The sequence below is a fragment of the Mustela putorius genome, unplaced genomic scaffold, assembly GCF_011764305.1.
Source record: "Mustela putorius furo isolate JIRA1106 unplaced genomic scaffold, ASM1176430v1.1 tig00000135_pilon_pilon_pilon, whole genome shotgun sequence".
NCBI classification, from domain to species: Eukaryota; Metazoa; Chordata; class Mammalia; order Carnivora; family Mustelidae; genus Mustela; species Mustela putorius.
The window spans coordinates 4518735-4537818 of NW_025421292.1; the positions used below are offsets into that span (position 1 = coordinate 4518735).

At 50.0% G+C, this 19084-nt stretch overlaps 1 protein-coding gene across 1 annotated transcript; it reads right to left on the bottom strand.

The window, feature by feature from the left end:
- Positions 1-2148: 2148 nt before the first annotated feature.
- On the bottom strand, positions 2149-16695 carry BNIP5 (BCL2 interacting protein 5). Its single transcript, XM_045074851.1, has 11 exons — positions 16048-16695; positions 14814-14999; positions 13117-13181; positions 12640-12880; positions 11508-11639; positions 10635-10696; positions 10083-10320; positions 9186-9317; positions 8060-8124; positions 6447-6710; positions 2149-4387 (listed from the first exon to the last, which is right to left on the bottom strand). The coding sequence occupies exons 1-11, from the start codon at positions 16685-16687 to the stop codon at positions 4352-4354; spliced, it is 2061 nt and encodes a 686-aa protein (XP_044930786.1). The 5' UTR covers positions 16688-16695; the 3' UTR covers positions 2149-4351.
- Positions 16696-19084: the final 2389 nt, after the last annotated feature.

Consider the following 19084-nt stretch of genomic DNA (forward strand, 5'->3'; position numbering starts at 1 on the left):
TCCCTAAAACCCTCCCAACTCGAAAGTATATCCTCAGTCACCCTTCACAATCCCAGGGCAGCCTTTTCTGCTCACAGGTCCTATCCCCGTGCTTTAATAAAACCACCGTTTTTGCATTGAAGACGCCTCAAGAATTCTTTCTCGGCTGCCAGCTCCAAACCCCAACATTTCCTACATCGCTAACTAACTGTACCTTTGAGAGGCTGAAAAGAATCAAATCTCGGGTGTTCCTACACCCTCTGCCTTCTCTGACACTCTGATTCTGTGGCCCAGACTAGTCAGGGGGATCGTGCTGGGGGCCACATGGGTGGGGAGAGACCGGTCCCACCCAGAGGGGTCCTCCTGGCCGTGGTCTCCTGGCTTTCCTCCCAGGAGTGGTCTTGTGGTTTGTCCGTGGCTGCAGGCCCTAAGGCCTTGAGCCCTGTGAACGGGATGGAGGAGGCATCTGGAATGCTTATTCCCTGGTGCTCAAGGGGGAATGGAACATAATAGTCATTGTCATTCTAACTTAAAGCCTGTGTTTAGAGCCCAGATGTTGTTATGTTACAGTTATAGGTATTGATAAATCCTCCTGTATATTTTTCTTCCTTTTGCTTATTTCCCTTTTCCCCATGACAAGGTACTTAAGAGAACTCTTCTTGCATTAGTTCCAGGGTTGCTAGATAAAATACAGGACACTGCGTTAAATGTGAATTTCAGATAAACAATGACTCATTATTTAGTATAAGGATGGCCCCAGTATTGCTATTATTTGTTGTGTCTCTGAAATTCACATTTAACTAGGCTACCCATATTTTTATTTGCTAAATTTGGCAACTCTAATTGGCTCCTCTCTCCTTATAATGCCTTTTTTTAAAAAGCCAATACTAGTGGATTGTTTTTGTTTTTGTTTTAATATGCCAGTCACTGTACTCTGAACTTGGAGGTCTCACTGGTGCGGAGGCCAAGGGCAGAACATTCTCTGGTCTTCCAAACAAGCATATCCGGACGACCTCTACCTCATAGGCCTCTGTGTAACTCAGCTCACATCCCAAACTAACCAGGTCTTGGCAGACCCCATTATCTCTGACTTACTCACTTAGCCTCCTGACTTCTCAGGGTCAGAAATCAGGTTAATTAGGCCGTGATGGCACTTACCCACCTTTTCAAAGACTTTCAAAGCAGCAGGGACTCCCACGTACCTCAGTGCTCTTGAGAACCTCTGTGATGTGAGTCGAGGGACCCCTGTCCACCTTTGCACAATGCTGTCCCCACCACCAAAATCCTGTAATGAGCGAGGTCCATGAACTCCCCGAGGGTGGGGATGGTGCCTTTTACACATATGTATTGCACAGAGCTAGATCAGACCAGGCACAGAGTAAATGTTCAGTAAATATTAGTTGAGTGAATGAACTAATGGATTAGATAGTTCGGGAAGGCACTAAATGGGTTCTGGGAGCTGGAACCTGGCCTGGTTCTGGCTATAGGTGGCCACGTGACCTTGAACGGGGCAGTAGCTCTTTCTGGTCCGTGAAGTGAGGTGCTGCCCTCTTCTGCCCTCCTCAGAGCATTACAGCGAGCCTTCAAGGTTTGGGAGCGGAGCGGTGGTTGGGAAAGAAGCGGATCTCTGTACCTACCACCTTCCCCAGGAAGCCTCTGGAAGAACTCACGTGTTACCTGAGAGTCAGGGGAGGAGGTCTTTAAAACCTTTTAGCAGAGACCACATTCTCTGGATCAAAATCTAGACACAGTATTCTGTCCATTTTTACCCCAGTTCTGAGTGACAGTTTGGACACCAAAATTAGGGACTTCATAAAACAGACGATGTAGAATCAAGACTGACCCAGATGTTCCTGGACATACAATTAACTGTCATCTTAACAGTCACAGAGTAGTAGAACATCAGGTCCAGAGGCAAGTATCATGTCCCCGAGGGCCTCATTCTGTGGGAAGTCAGGCGAAAACCCAGGTGTCCGATGCTCAGGGCACTCCATTACTGGTTCAACAAGTGGCACCCCAAGGAGTGGACCTTGGGGAGCAACCAGAAAGGGCCTCCAGGTGGGGAAAGGGAGGCTGACCCTCACAGTCTCACAGGCCCCAGACTGGCCTAGATGTGGGCGGTGGCCTCCATCTTGACAGCATTGTGAATAATTGAGATGAGACTTTGGCAAAAGTCAATTTCTTTATTTGCTTAAATAACAATATAAAAATGAGACTCAGATGCCAGCATCGGGAACTCATACCAAATACTCATACAACTTAAAGAACATCATCCCAAATAAGAAACTATGTACAGAAGGTTCCTGACCCTCATTTCAAAACTGATTCTGATCTTTTGCATTTCGGGGCAGTGTTCCTGAACACTAAAATAAATCCATAAATAGATCACCTCTCCCCCATGTCTTAGAATCAGCAATAAAACCAAATGACTTGCTGAATATGCTTTGTTGAACTTCCTAAAACTTTGCATCAGGTTTGAGGCCATCCCATATAAGTGTCCAAAGCCCCTCTCTCTGCCCTTGGTTTCACCCCCCTCTCCAGTCCTACCCCACAGTGATCACCACATTCAACACAGCAATACAGTGTCCAATCAGGGTAATAAGAGAGAGTCTAGATTTTAATACTCTCTCCCCTATGGCCATGTGTTCCAGGCAATGTCCAATGGCTATGTTTATAACCCTGTTGGGCAGGCATGTAGATAATGGACATCTGGCAAATTGCCCATCTGAGCCAAACTTTTCAAACTGTTCAGCTCTGTAGAAGGCAGAGCTTCTAATAGCCCACACGTTGCCTTTGTACAAAAATAAAAAGAAGCTCCTTTCTCAAGATACTTTACTGTCATCAGGTAGAAAACTGCTATCATAAATCCACAAGTCTGCAATGTCTAGGAAGTGAATAGCACGGCTTGGGGTAGGGTGTTCTCGGGCAGTGCACACCCATGCAACCATTCATGGCAATCCAGCTTAAAGCCTTTCCCCATGTCCTGAAAACTAACCAGATTTTAGCTATAGTCAGAATGACAACATACATGGACAAGGCACTGTGTAATTTTCAGAAATCTTCACATTGTTTTCTCACTGACTCTGGGCAAAACCCCACGAGATGGGAGAGGTACAAGGCATCAGCATCCCTTCTCTGGACATGGGATTATAGGACACAGGATTGGAAGGATTCTGAGAGACTAGAGATCCCCAGTCCATAGGTCTTCTCTCTGAGGCCTGCAGACCTCCTGAGAGGTGTCAGTAAATCCATACTGGCATTAAGCACTGTTGGTCAACGGAATAAATTACTTGTTGCACATGAATGCACATCTGGTTAAATGAATGTGGCTATTCTGGTGAGAAGTTAGACAAAAATGTATTTAAAAAAACTATGACTTGGGATGCCTGGGTGGCTCAGTTGGTTAAGCATCTGCCTTTGACTCAGCTCATAATCCTAGGGTCCTGGGATCAAACCCTACATTAGGCATCCTGATCAGTTGGAAGCCTGCTTCTCCATTTGCCTACAGCTCCCCTTCCTTGTGCCCTCTTTCTCTGACAAATAAATAAATAAAAACTAAAAAAAAAAAAACAACTAATAAGACTCATTGGAAATTGACATCTAGAAAATGCTGGCCAGCTTTCCACAGGATAGTAGACATAGTTTTAGACCCTACCAATGAGGAAAATATAGTAAAAAATAAGTGTAGGAAAGTTGGTACTCTTATATGAAGGCTTTGACTCCTGGTCCAATGTTCAGGACTAGGGCCTATCAAGGTAGCTCCCCATTTCCTCCCTACCTCCCAATCTAGAGAGAGAACTACGGGTTGCACAATTCCAGTGGAGGACCCAGGCCTCCCAAGGAATGCCTGGCAGAGTTGCCTGGATCTCAGGAGCTCTGACACTCGTTCGTCTCGTCATTCATTCCTTCAGTGAGGACTTAAGGACTGCCTCCAGCTCACTGGCGCGTAGTTAGCCACTGAGTGAAAGCACTGACCCTCCCCCCGCCACCCCCCGCACCACCGTTTAGAGACACTTGAGCACAGTGGAGTCAGAGGGATCCCATGGGCTGCATACGTAGTCGTGGCCAGAATCCAAGGTCTGGAGAGGAAGACAAACAAGTCTGGGTCTTGCAGCAAGTTTGGAGCAGGTCAGCAGGTGGTGCTCTGGTATCCTAACTCCCAGCACGTGCTCTCCTTTCCCCAGCATGGCTTCCTCGTCCAGCTAAGTGGGAGAGGGCTTCGTATGTCTCAGTCTCAGGAAGCCCAAGATGGCACCTGGGCGCAGACGGCCATCCCTTCTTGTCGTCATTCATATCTGTGAAGGTCCTGAGGAGGCCCCAAGCTGCCAATTATTTGAATAGGTCAAGGGAACTTGAGTTTAAAGCACAGCTTTTAATCTGGACTTTGGGTTTCATGACTTGCGATGTTCTGAAAGGAGAAAAAGAACATAGGTTTTAGCTATAGCCCCAATTACTTGTGGGTACCACTCTGATAGCAATAGATTTCTAATTATTAGCATAGCCAACACAGCACACTAGTTGTCCCCTCTGGGTCTGGACTCACTCAGTACCTCCTATCGGCAGTGCTCTCCTGGTCCTTTCTCCCTATCCACAACCTCTCCATCCTTCAACATCAAAATCCATGCCTGCCACCCCCTGGAAGGCTTCCAGAACCAATGGCTTCATTGGCCTCAGTTACCACTAATTTGGCATTTTATAGGCACTTAATTTCATCATCAGGAAACATTCTGTTTTTTCCTATAGCAGAACCTTCCTCAGGCCCTCACAGCACCTTGCACAGCAGGGCCCAGTGGAGGTTCTCCGTACCTATTGGTCGAATGAATGAGTGAGTGAATGAATGAGTGAGTGAATGAATGATCAGTAAAACCAGAAGATGGAGCTGGGGCTACTGCGGATGTCAGAGCTGTTGTTTCTATAATATCTTTCACAAAGAACTCAGATCACTCTATAAGCAATAACCTAACCCATCCTAGAGGGCAGATTATCCATAATATCCCCATATCTGGGCAAAGATAATGAGGCTGAGGAAAGAGAAGTTGAAGGTCATAAGGAGTTTCCACCAGGAAAATAAGCGAACATAGAGCAGACCATTTGAATGACAGGATACTAGTATTATGAAATCAGATCAGCGTCCTTGAGAGATGCATCACGTGACTTTGAAAGGTAATTCCAGGAGAAGCAGAGTGTTTGCGTGATGGTGACATCATTGTAATAAAAGTCTAGGGATCATTTGGATATAGAAGTTCTTTTTTTTTTTTTTTAAAGATTTTTATTTACTTATTTGCAAGAGAGAGAGCAATTGAGAGTACAAGCAGGGGGAGCGGCAGGCAGAGGAAGAAGCAGGTTCCTCAATGAGCAGGGAGCCCGATGCAGGACTCGATCCCAGGACCCTGGGACTATGACCTGAGCTGAAGGCAGCCACTTAACTGACTGAGCCACCCAGGCGTCCCTGGATATAGAAGTTCTGTTTGTCCAATGCCAATAAACAGAATGCTTCCTCCCTTTATTTTTTTGTTTTAAGATTTTAAAAATTTATTTATTTGAGAGAGAGAGAGAAGGGGAGAGAGAGAGAACATGAGCAGGGGGCGGCACAAGGATGGGCAGATTCCTCACTGAGCAGGGAGCCTAATGCAGGGCTCCATCCCAGGACCCTTAGATCATGATGTGAGCAGAAGGCAGATGCTTAACTGACTAAGCCACCCAGGTGCCCCAAGACCGCTTCCTTCTTTCAATATCACACCTTCATTCGTTAGCCTCTGCACTAAAGATCTGGGTCAAATTGTCTGTAGGCAGGTTATCTTAAGATGGGGAACACTGCTTATCAGAATCCACAGACAACATGAAAACTCAGACTTTAAAAAAAAAATCAGTGAGAAGTATTATTTCCAAAGGGACCATCTCAGAGCCTTAGGAGCACAGGGGCTTATTAGGAAATGCATGAAATTGATCAGAAGAGTGAGATCCAAGCTATTCTTAATCAATCAACCAAGACAAGGTCAGTGAAGGTCCGCCGCTCCTTGGAAGCCTTCCAGAACCAACAGCCCATGGACCTTTCCCATCTACCTCACCCATCGCTTGATACAGAATCTTCCTTTGCTTTGAGGTTTAAATTTTGTGACGGTCTTGACTTTGGGAAGCCAAACAGCGCAACCCATGAAACAACGAGACGGCAAGTGAGAGTAACACCGGTCCAGGGCTCCATACCAAAATCAAAAAGGATGAAAATGCACAGATGATTAGGGATCAGAGCCAAATAAAGAAGGTACTGAGGATCCATTAAGGCCAGTGAGGGTTTTGGGAAAAAAATGGTCCCTGTGGGTGTTGAAGCATCTCACCGGGCCTCTGTAAGGAGGTGGCATTTGAGTGAGCCCCACCCCGAAGGTCAAGAACTCAGCGTGGGGAAGGGAGAGTCCAGCAAGGGATCTTGGTCCTGTTGGGATCTGGAGCCTGTTGCCACTGGTTCTCACCTGCTGGGCCACCCGGCATGGGAAGTGAGCGTAGCTGTGTTGGCTGCGACCATAGCACAGGCCCATGAGCCTCAGGACCGCATGGCTTTCGTTGCCGGCAAATCTGTTAGACGAGCCGAAGGCAAAGTGGTAAGTTCTCTCGGTGAGGTGACCTTCTGGCTCTGCAGGGTGGGCCTTCTGTCTCTGCAGGGTGGCTGCCAGCTTCCTGAGGGAGGAGTCTGAGAGCTTGTGTAAAAACCTCTTAAAGCTGGGGTGTCGTCGGATCTGGAAGCAGAGACGAGGGAGGCCATCAGGGATGGTGGCAGAGAGCTCCCTCCCGCCAGCTGCCCTCTGCCCAGCTCCATGCACCCAGGCTGGGCTCCTCCCCATCCCACGGGAGCCTCTCAGACTCTGCTCTGCGAGGTTCAACTCCAAGCAGCAGAACAATGTGGGGAAAAAAGAAAAAAAAGAAAGAAAAGAAACAGGTCTCTGTATAACGGATGCTAAATAGCAAAATAGCATTTACTAGCTGTGGGATTTCTCTGAGCCTCAGTTTAGTCAGGGCATGGCAGTAATGATGTCTGGTGCCTGCACGGTATTGTTGGGGGAGGGGATTCAGTGAGGTTGTTCATGTAGAATGTTCCATGCGGAGAAGATGTTGGGTGAATTTCAGTTCCCATTCTTAGTTGTCCCCTCTTAATATCTAAGTGTCCTGGGTTGCGTTCCAAGGGCTCAGGGGCCGGTAGTTTATGTTGTAAGTGATGCAGGGAAACACTGATGGGGTGATGGAGATCTGGGAAAGGCTGGGAAGACAGTCCACACACTCCAGCTACTGAGACTGGTCCTCACTGGCCACTCCAGGAGTGGGGGTAGAACATACTCCTCAGAGTTATCCCCATAAGGGGGGTGGTGATCATTCTGGCCTGCCATGTGGGTGGCAAAATTGTTCCAGAAGCCAGTCCTCAGGCAAAAGGACAGGGTGCTGGCAGTGGGGGGCTAGGCCAGTGTGCACCGTGGTGGTAAAGTGAGACACTCCCAGAGCCCGCCCTGCTCATGACCCATCCATGACTCGTGCGCATATCTGATACAGCGTATGTGGTCTGGGTCTGTCTCTCCAAGCAGACTGTGAGGCTTTCAAAGAGGGAACTTTCTATTACAGGCTCTCCAGCAGGAGGGAAAAAGCTAAAAGCTTGAGAGAATTGCAGACCACATTGATGCTGAAATGTGGGCTGAGGCAGAGTGAAAAGGAAGCTCACAGAGGACACGATCAGTGGGACTGGCGGGCCGGACTTAGGGAAGGAGGCTTCCGGGGAGGTCGGACACAAGTGAAACCTCGAGGGGGATTTGGATTTGGGGAAGTCCTGGCCGGCAGGGTGAGCCCCATGGATGTTATATTATTTTCAGCTAACATTTATCTCATCTGCTATGTGACTGGCATTTTCTATATATATACTAAGCCTTGTCAAGTTGATATATAACCCCCATTTTGCAAAAGAGAAAACAGAGGCTCAGAGAGGTTAAGGGACATGCCCAAGGTCACTTGGATGCAGAGATATGGGGATTGAACTCAGGTCTCAGCTGTGGGATGATGAGGCCCCCCAGGGCCAGCCTTGGAGGTACTGAACAGCCCTTACCTGCTCCCCCAACTGTTCATCCACTTCTTGGAGAAGGTCCACCAGCCTCTGAATGATCAGCTCCTCTAAGGAAAATAAAGAAAGATTGCAGAGCTGTTAATGAGCTCTGCAACAACTCGCCCTCCCATTACAGATGATATTGTTGTCTCTAAAGCACTTCTGAAGGGCAAGGAAAAATCTTCCCCGAAATTAGGGCTGGGGCATGAAAGCTTTACTTGAGTTTGCTTTATAGAAACTGAAAGGATGTTGGCCAGTCAAGGCTCACCTCACTTCCATTTGACAGATGGGGAAACTGAGACCTCCCAATGTCCCCTGTCCAGGCTACTGAGTAGTGTGGTCAAGCATGGGAGTTGGGACCAGGAGCAGCTAATCAGAAAGCAGGGAGGGGGAAAGGCCACGGCCACAGATGCAACAAGAATGCGTCCATGAGGGGCGTGTGGGTGGCTCAGTAGTTAAGCTTCTGCCTTCGGCTCAGGTCATGATCCCAGGGTCCTGGGATTGAGCCCTGCATTGGGCTCCCTGCTCAGTGGGTGAGCCTGCTTCTCCCTCTCCCACTCCCCCTGTTGTGTTCCCTCTCTTGCTATGTCTCTCTTTGTCAAATAAGTAAATAAAATATCTAAAAAAAAAAAAAAAATGTATCCACCAGGCTGGGCTGCAAGACCTAATTGCACATATTCTGGATATTTGGTCCTTTTGGTATAAACTAGTGGCGGCTTGAAATCAGCCATGGTGGGAACACTTATACCATAGAAATCTGCAAATCCTGCGTATCTGGGTTCCCCACCAGGCCTACCTCCAGTCCCTTTGCCAGAACATCACTGGTTATGAGACCCAGAGCCAGCTGGGAATTTTATATGAAAGATTCAAGCAAACCAGGGGGGTGGCATGGGGTGAAGTGATACCCCGCGGAACAGACAGGTGTTCTGTAGCTGATGAGAACCTTCCACCTGCAACTTTGCCCCAGGAGCCCCAGCAGAAAGGCCAGCCCTGCCTCTTCCCGGTGCTGCTGGAGTCTCCTGGGGTGTTTGTCAGCACCTTCCCAGAGCCCACTCGGATTCCCCTATGAGACCCACATAAGCAGAAGCCCTGGGGCAGCTGCCGCAGGAGAGGGCAAGGTGATACTAACTAGATTCGAACACTTCGTCCGGCTGCGGTTCCTCCTCCGGCTTGTGGCCTCTGATCGGGGAGAACACTTCTGAGGATCCAACAGGGGTCCCTTCTGCAGGCGAGGACTCCTGGACCTCGACATCGTCCAGATCTGAGGGCAGAAAGGAGATGGTGTGAGTGTGTTTGGCAAAAATCTCAAATCCACAAGCACATCACAGGGGTCCAGTTCCCGACAAGGAGCTGTCCAAAGGCACTGGCACCAGAGGGGTCCTGGTTTCCCAGGCTCCTCAGCGAGCCCTCAGCCGTGCAGGGCCCAGCTCAAAGTGCCTTCTTCACCCCCTCCAGAAATCTCCTTCTTCCTTTCTGCCGGCAGCCCTGTCTGCCTCCACATAGTCTGGGAGAAAATGGCAGGCCTGCCAACGGATCCCACCCGATCAGCCCGTTTCCCCTTCACTCCATGAGGCCTGACTGAGTCACTTTGCCTATGTGAGCCTCATTTTCTCCACCTGCCAAATGGGAATAACAAGACTGACTTCACGGGTTGCAAGGTGGTTAAATGAGATGACACACGTGAGAGGGGCATGTAGGAGGCCCTCCTTTGAGGTCAAGGGAAGCGCGGTGTACCTTGGCCTGTGGAGTTGTGAAAAGGCAGAGGCCCAGGCCACATCCTACTTCACCCAACCTGAGTCTCTGAACTTTTCTATTTTTGTGTGTTTATGTGTTTATGTATGGGGAAGGGAGGGCTTGCGTTGTGGCTGGGGGGCCCAGTGGGCGCCTGGCACCCACCCCCCTCCACAGCCCTCCCAACCCTCTCAGAGCAGAGAGCCAAGGTCAGGCCTGGGGCTGAGGCCCACGCAGGGGGAGGCCTGGGGCCCGAGGGAGCCTCTGTGACCATGGCAATGCTGGGCCTGCTCACCGAGGCTGCTGGAGGTGGAGGGCTGATGGCCCCCCACACACTGGGGCAGAAAGTTGGGCCTCCTGTGTGGTCGGGACTCTGGGTTGGCGACGCCTGCAGTCCCCGCTCTCTTCGGTTCCTTGGAGCCGTGTTTCTTATGAGAAAAAGCTTTCTTAAAACTGGACTTTTTCTCAGGGGATTTCCTTCTGCAGGGTGGGGACAGGCTTTCCACGGCCACCTCTGGTTCCTGGACTTGAAGCTGTTGTGGGGGAGATGAGAGAATACGAGTCAGGACCCCCAGATTGTGAGGAGATTGCGAGTGAGCTGGGGAAAGAGACCAGCACCCCTGAAACAAATGGAGACCCCGCTGTGGACCAGAGGGCAAGGCCTGTCCAGAACAAGGGTGGCCTGCAGCCACCGGGCTGGCTGGTAGAGGCTTCGGGAAGGAGGGAACAGAGCCCGGTTCTGGAAAGATGGAACACTGGGGGAGGGGCAGGGAAGTTCTTAGGCCAAGCAGGAGTGGGGGTGTCCACAGTCAGGGTCAGGATCTGTGTGGGGGAATGTCTGCCTCACCTTCTCTCCCCACTGCTCCTCTGCATCCTGGAGTAGGGCCGTGATCTTCTGGATGAATTCTTCTAAAAGGGAACAAAACGCTTGCTTATATTTGAGTGTGGAGAATAGCTTTTCTATGGTCAGCCCTCACTTCCTAAGACCCCAGTGGCTCCCTGGGTGAATCTGACAGGTTGCTAACTAGCATGCCCTTGTTGGTTGTCCCAGGCCTGGCCATGGGGACGAGGCAGAATTCCTCAGAAGTGGCCTGAGCTGGTTCCCTAGGAATCTATTCACTTCTTCGTTGGCCAGGCAGCACTTGCAATGCACCCGTTAAGAGTGAGGAAGATAACGTAGGCCCCTGCCTCCAGGAGAAGGTGTCTCAAGGCCATCTGGAAAGGCTTGGTCCCCACAGGTCCCCTGGCCCAGCACCTTCCTCCTCTTCCCTTCTCAATTCCCCTTCAAAGCACAGTTTCTGTGGGAAGCAGACAAGGCAGGACCGGGGATGTGGAGGAAGTGGATACTTCAAAGGTTCTCCAGACACACAGAACTGAAAGTTCTGCCAATGGTAAGGGAGTAAGAGCGACAGCACCACCGGTGTGTTGAACCTCGCCCCTAGGGCCCCTCCCCTCCCTCCTCTCCTCTGGACTTCTCCTGAGGCCCCCGCTCTCAAGCTGGGCTCCAGAACCACCACTATAATAACAATAAAGGGCAGCTAACATTTAATAGCTCTGAATAGCTTATTCACTGCCCCAAGGCTCTGGACCCTGCCTGCTGTGCTCTGTGGAAGTCAAGGCCAGGTCACTGCCTCTTTCTGGGCCAGTTTCTTTTCTGGGTGGGAAGGGGTCAGGCCACACAATTTCCAAGGGGTCTTTGAGAAAAGGAGGGGGTACTAACTGAATTCCAAGGCTCTGTTGGTCTGCAAGGCCTCTTCGGGTCCCTGGCTTCCTGCCTGGGTGGCAAGCTCGAAGGGTCTTGGAGCCCCGCTGTCTGCGGACAGGGCCTCTTGGATGTGGGGTTCCTCCGAATCTGAGAAGCGAGAAGAAATGGTGGGTGTGTTTCATCTGTGTGAGGGGGTTAACTAACACAGAGAAGTTAGCAGAGGTTCTAAAGTCCACTCCATGGCTAGAGTGTAAAAAGGCCGTTCTGGGGCGAGATGAGTAGGGGGTCAGGGTCAAGGCTCTGAGGTACTGGTCCAGACCTTGCTCCCTTATCCCCTTGCACTTCTTAAACTGGCTTTCCCGGGCTTTGCCCTCCTGTCCTTCCTCCTCCAGTAACCTCATTCCTCCTCCAGCATCTCGGTGGTGTGGAGAGTAAAGGCCTGATTCCTTGGCATGAATTAACAAAGCAGGGCCAGAATTCCACCACTGGGGTTCTCTATTTGGTCCAAAACATTGTCCCTCCTTTTTAAAATGTAAATTTCCCTGCCCAGGACAAATGGCAAGTCTAGGCCATTCCTCCCTGCAACCCAGGTGGCAAGGTCTAGCCCTGGTCCCATCACTGGTGGGCCATGTGAACTTGAATGCGTTGTTTGACCTCCCCAAGCCTCAGTTCCCTCATCTGTAAAATGGGGATAACAATATGGCTATGAAAACTGATTGAGTATAGATACACAGTACGGAAGGGTCTTATTTTACAGATGAGGAGACTGAGGCAGGCACAGAGATGGGGAATGATGTAGAAAGTCCTGTCTCAGAGTCCAGGTGTCCTGCGTCCCAGGCTGCAGTTCCTTCCTACAAGTGCGACCCCCCTGCCGGGGTCAAGAGGCTGGAGCTGTGAAGCGATGGGGATGGCTGAGGAATTCCTCAACACAGTCTTCTCTGGGGCTTAGCTGGATTGCCTGCCTAGACAGTGAGGTTTCATGTGTGGAGGTCACCTGATATCATCCCTACCTCCTCCCCACACTGCTTGGGCCAGAGCAAAAGTCAGAACTGGGACGGCAGCCCTTACAATGTCCAATATGAACCCGGGAGAAGGTTCCAGAGCTGGAGGCAGCTGCTTTGTTGCTAGTAACTCAGAGCCTACTTACCAGGGCTGCTGGAGGTGGAGGGCTGGTGGCCCCCCACACACAGGGGCAGAAAGTTGGGCCTCCTGAGCGGCCGGGACTCCGGGCTGGAAACATCTGCAGACCCCGCTCTCTTAGGCTCCTCAGAGCCATGTTTCTTGTGAGAAAAGGCTCTCTTGAGACTCGACTTCTTCTCTTGGGATTTCTTCCTGACGGCTGGTGCTGGGTTCTGTGGAACCACCTCTGGCCGAGGAGCTTGAAGCCGCTGTGGGAGAGATGAGAGAAATTGAGTCAGGACTGACCTTGAGGAGAGGGAAAAACTCCCCAAGAACCAACTGAAGAACAACCAAGTGCTTCAAGATGGCCCCAGGTGAGGGAGGTGACAGAACCCAGAGCAGGGGAGCACTGAGGCCTAGAAGGGCAGATGGGGCTTAAGCATAGAAGGGCAAGTGGGGGGGTGGACAGTGAGGATGAGGAAGTGGCAGACCATTTGCTCCTCACCTCCTTCTCCCACTGGTCTCCCACTCCTTGGAGAAATTCCACTATCATCCTGATGATAGTCTCCTCTGGAAGAAAATGAAATGCGCCCAGTTAGAATTAGCGAAATGCACCACATTTCTCTGTGTGCAGAGAACGCTTTCTAACGGCAGTCTTGGACTTCTGAGATCAACTTAGTTCTTCTGTATTGAGGGCACTCTTAAAACAGTTCCTCGGGCCACGGACGTGAGAAAAAGCACCATGTCCCAGGAGCTAGTGTTTCCGAGAGAGAATTGGGAGATCCACAGGGAAAGGGGAGCTGGCCAAAGCACGAGTTCTTATGCAGGCCATCTCAGGTCAGTCCTTCAAGAGTTGAACCTGTATCCCACTGCTACCTTTGACCTTTACAGATTTGTGAATATCTGCTTTGGGTTTGGCAAGCTGTGTGACCTTGAGTAAATCTCTTAACCTCTCTGGACCTTCATCTCTTTCCCTGTGAAGTGTGAATCATCATCTCGGTTCTGCTTCCCTCAGATGGCTATCAGGCCATCAAAGAACGGTGCTTGGAAATACTGTGGGAGCCTCATACGATCTTCCCACCTGCCAAATTCCAGTGGGGGAAATGGTGGTGACCCAGCCTAACTAAGGTGGAGGACAGAGGAACCCCAGCAGGCATGACACAGACGGCCTGCCCCATGGATGCCTCCACTAAGTCTTTACAGAGAAACCACAAACAACAGAAATGGTTTTTTTTGATACCCCTGTCACCGATCCAGAGACAATATGCCCGGGAGTAGTCTCTGCTAGCTGCCAGCTGACTGCTTTATGCGAAAGAAGGTGCAAACAAGACTCCCCAGTCCCGGGCTGTCTACAGATTTTGTCACCCTCCCATTTCCCTTCCTCGCTTCTGTCTCATTTATAAATCTTGTTGGGCTTTTGTTCCTTGACTCAGTCTACCAGCTGATTTCCTCTAGTGTAAAAAAACAATTAGCATGTAAAACACACAGCCTGTAGACCAGCCAACTAAATGTCTTTTAGTTATTCCTTGACAGATGCATAGATGTTTTATTTTCTTTTAAAATATGCCCATTCCTTATAGGGGCTTAGATTAATAGAGCATCGCTATCGATTTTAGTAGGGGCAACAACAGTGTTGTGGTTGTGCGTGAGACTATACTCATTTCTTGGAGATGGGTGCTTAAGTATTTAAGGATGAAGGACCATTTTACTGAAAATGGCTCAGCAACAAAATTGCACACACACACACACACGAAGCAAATATTGGCCTCCGTCAACAACTGGGAGTATATGAGTGTGCACAGAACTCTTCCACTTTTCCATATATGTAAATGTATATATAAATTCTATATACCAAAAAAAAAAAATCTATATTCCCTCTTCCATCTTCCTTCTATAAATTTAAAAAGACTAAAAAAAAAAAAAAAAAAAAAAAAAAAAAGGCCTATGCTCATTAACACATAAGGCAGGAACATTTGCCAGTGGCTGTTCTAATTCCTGAGACTCCCTTCTGTGAAACTCTAAAATAAGTAAATGTGACCGGAAGCACCAGAAGGACGGAAGCACCAGAAGGAGCAAGATCAGCATAGGCATTTTTGAAAGGGACCATCCAAGGTCTAAGCAGTCATCCAGAACAATCCATTTCAGTTGGTACGGGCCACCCCAGCTGCAGGGAAAGAGGACACTAAGTAGATTCTGACTCACTGTCAAGGTTTTTGAGCTCCTCTTCCCGCCAGTGACCTGTGGCTTGAGAAGAGCTCTCCGACACTCCAGGACCTCTGTCCTCAGTGGACAAGGACTGGTGGAGATCAGAACCTTCCCCACCTGGAAGAAAGCGGAAAGTCAGTGTATGTGTGGGGGTGTGAAGGCGTGTCCATGACATTCTTCTGACTTTGTTCATAAACACATTGAAATGGCACAGAGCTCACAGCAGAACAGGAACTGTAGCTCTAGGCTTAACCAAAAAACCAGAAACCTGCCAAGGTTTCCATTTGAAAACAGGCTGTTTCAATCAGGCATTCTTATTCTCATTAAAAACGTGGTCAGTTTGGGGGGCGCCTGGGTGGCTCAGTTGGTTGAATGTTCGGCTCAGGTCATGATCTCAGGGTTCAGGGATCACAAGCCCCTGTCGGGCTCCATGCTCAGCGGGAAGTCTGCTTGAGATTCTCTCTCTCCCTCTTCCTCTGCCCCTTCCCCAGCTCGTGTGTACCCTCTCTAAATAAATAAATAAATAAAATCTTAAACCCCCAAAACAACCACCACCACCCATGGTGAATTTTGAGTGCTACAGGGCAAAGCTCTGTTTCCCTCCAGGTGCCTGCAGGCCCTTCCACTCCAGGACCTAAGTAAGAGTCAGGAAAGAAAGGCACCTTGGGGACCAGCTTCCTTATTTTCCAAATGAAGAACCAAAGGTCAGGGAGAGGACTTGCTCAAGGTCACAGAGCAAGTTTATTCCTGATACAGCCGATCCTAGAACCTGCACACTCTTTCCCTCTCCCTGGCCCCACCCACAGTCCTCTCACCTCTGGATTCAAGTCGTGGGCTGGGCTTCCCTTCTCACCTCCCGTCCGGCCTTCCCATCCCCTGCCTTGCCCCACCAGCCCCCCTACCCCAACCCCACCCTGAGCCAGCTCCGGGCCACGGTTATCCCAGGAGGTAGCAACTGTTTGTTATCCCCATTTTATGGATGGAAAAAAAAATGAGGCTCAGAGAGGAAAGTCGCCAGCCCCGGGGCGCACTGGTGGCAGCCAGGTTTGACGGCAGGTTCTCAGCCACGGTGCTGTTCTGCCTCAAAGGAATTTCCCAGTGGAGCTGTCCCTGATGGTTGCCCTGCCTTCCAAGCCCCTCTGTTGAGAGGTTTGGGGCCCCCGGCTTAGAGTACCCTAGCCCTTGGGGGTGAGGCGGGGGGGGGGTGTGTGACCAGGCATGGTCTGCTCACCCTTAGGTACTGGGCCCAAGTCAGCCTCCTCAGAGTGCTGGGCAGCAGCCACCTTGGGCAACCCTGTCTCTTGGCCTTCGGCCTCTTGATCTTGGGCCCCCTTGGTTTCCTCAGCAACATGTTTCTTGTGACTGTGTTTCTTTCGGCTGGCCTTCTTGTCGTGGGTTTTCTTCCTAGAAGCTGTGTCCCCCGGTGTCTCAGGGGTTTCTGCAGGCTTGGAGAGGCTGTCCTTCCCCTTTGCCTTGTGGCTGCCCTTTTCTTTAGGCTCCTCCGGGCCTGTCCTCATAATGAAGTTTTTAAGGGTCTTCAGCCACCCCTGCTGGCCGCGCTTCTGGGCCTTGTCATTCTTGGTGTCCTGAGGAGGCCTCTGGTCACTGGGGAGAAACTCCTTGTTCTCCTCTGGGCTGAGGGCTGTGGCCATGGTGTCCTGAGCCTCCACAGACTGAGCTGGGTTCCGGGGACATCTGGTGCCATCGCTGGCCGTCCGGTGGAGCAGCCGCCTGGAGGGGGTGGTGAGCATGGGCAGGGACAGGCACTGGCAGTCCCATGACTCTGAGTCTCTCTTGGGGCCGTGTGACCTGTCCAGAGACCTGGCTCTCCTCCCTGACAGAGGCTTCTTGGGTCCCCGCAGATTCTCCATGGGCACTACGAACAAAGCAAACAGTTCCCTTACAAGAGCCCTACCACAGATGCGACCGCGGCCAGCCAGGCTGACCTGTGCTCTGAGCCACTGTGCCCATTCATGTGAGCGACAACCAACCCTCAGAGCTGTCGTCTCCATTCAATGCCTCAGCAGTCCCGGGACGTTGGGCTAGCCTCGTCCCCGTTTTCCAGAGGGTAAAGTGTCTCACAACTGGCAACTACCCCAGGGCACGGCCAGACGGGACAAGGCCTTGCTGACACCCGGATTTTCGTCCGTTGAGACTGACTGACTTCTCACCCCCGCAGAACTGGAGGGTGATTAACTCATGTTGTTCCCAAACTTCTGAGTATGTGGTGTTTTGTTATAGCAGCAATAGGAAACTAATACAGCTGGAGCCAGGGGCCCAGTCCTGCCCCTGGGGACTTCAGGCAGCTCGAGCATGCTTCCCCACCTGAAATATGCCGGTGACCTGAGGGTCTGTCGCACTGGCTGCCAGACTGTTTACAAGACAGCTCAGTAAATGGCAACCGTGCTCCTCCCATCACCCAGGCCAAAAATGTGAAGTCATCCAGACCCCAACCCATCTCCCCACCTCCTCCACTGACCCTCCTGGGTCAGTCTAGGCCCCAGCTCTGCTCACTGGGGCTACACAATACCTCCCAGTGGGTCCCTTCCCCGCCTGCCCCCCTTCTGCTCTTGTCCTCCTCCCAGTTTCTCCCCTCAGCAGCCATGGGGATACACCCTAAGTCAGAACATGTCACTGTGTTGCCTCCAACAGCTCCTCTTTCACTCAGAGTCAAAGTCAAAGTCGTTACCCTAACCACCAAGGCCCTGTACAACCTGGTCCCATTGCCCTTCTCGACACCTCTCAGCACTCACTCCATCTCACAGCCCTGCTCCCTGCCTCAGGGCCTTCACACAGGCTGTTCCCTCTTTCTAGAACATTCTTATGGTCTATTCCCTCACTTCCTTCAGGGCTTTGCTCAAATGTCACCTTCCCAGAGAGGCCCTCCCTGTGCATCCCCCAATAAGCACATCTTCTCCCCCATTACTACGTCATGTTATGCAATATCACATCTCTCTCTGTGTCATTGTTATCTTCTGAGTCTCTCTTCCTTCCCTCTGTTTTGCAAGGTCTTGTATCCTGAGCACCTAGCCCTCCATAAGCCCTCCTTCAATAATGAATAAATGTACAAAACAAAGTTTTAGTGAACAAAGGTTAGTAAACTCTAGTCAAAGTCTAGTAAACTTTACTAAATAAAGTTTAGTAAACAAAGTTTAGGGGGCGCCTGGTTGGCTCAGTTGGTTAAGCGACTGCCTTCAGCTCAGGTCATGATCCTGGAGTCCCAGGATCGAGTCCCACATTGGGCTTTCTGCTCAGCAGGGAGTCTGCTTCTCCCGCTGACCTCTCTCCTCTCATGCTTTCTCTCTCTCTAATAAATAAATAAATAAAATCTTAAAAACAACAACAACAACAAAGTTTAGTAAACTCTATAATACATAAGGTGTCTTTGGGTGTGTAGTTGACGTAAAGCCAACATGTCTGGACTGGTCTCATCTTACAACAGTGGGAGCCCTTCCTTGGTCCATCCAGAAGGAAGCAGCTGCCATGGAAAGGGTGACAGAAAGAATCATCTCCTCCTGGGCAGTGTTTTAAGCAGGGCAGGCTGTGAGCAGTGCACCTACTTTGCATGTCTTTAATCCAAAACTCCCGTGGTTCCCGATTCTTTCAAGGTTGTTCAGAAACCCTTTACCCTTTGGTGCAAGTTAAAAGAAAAATAAAATATGGTCTTGAATCCCAAATCTGAGTCCCCAGAGATTGCTATGGAATTCAAATCCATGGACAGGCTATTCTACTTTGTAATTATAGTCTTATTATGCATTTACTAAGTATTAGTGTATTATATATTCATGAATTATGTATTTACATCATATCTCCTGCATTAACCAACTAATTCATTACTTTATGTTTTTTAAAAGATCTTATTTATTTATTTGACAGAGAGAGAAAGAGAAGTAGGGAGAGGGAGAAGGAGAAGCAGTCTCCCCACTGAGCAGAGAGCCCAATGGAGGGGCTTGATCCCAGGACTCTGGGATCACAACCTGAGCCAAAGGCGGACGTTTAATAACTGAGCCACCTAGGCGCCCCTAGTTCTTTATTTTAAAATGTGCTTTCTCACATTCCAGCTAAGAGATGCAAATAATAATCTATAATTGTAGTTTCAGATGTGTGCGGATCCATGTGAATATGAGGAAAATACAGAGAGAGAGAGAGAAAGGACAGGCATGGGAGAAATACTAGGAGATTTGAAGGTGAGCGTAAATTTTAGGATGTTGTCCCTCTTTCGAGTACGGGTATGGGGAGAAGGGACTGGGAAGGGTGGCCAGAGGCCC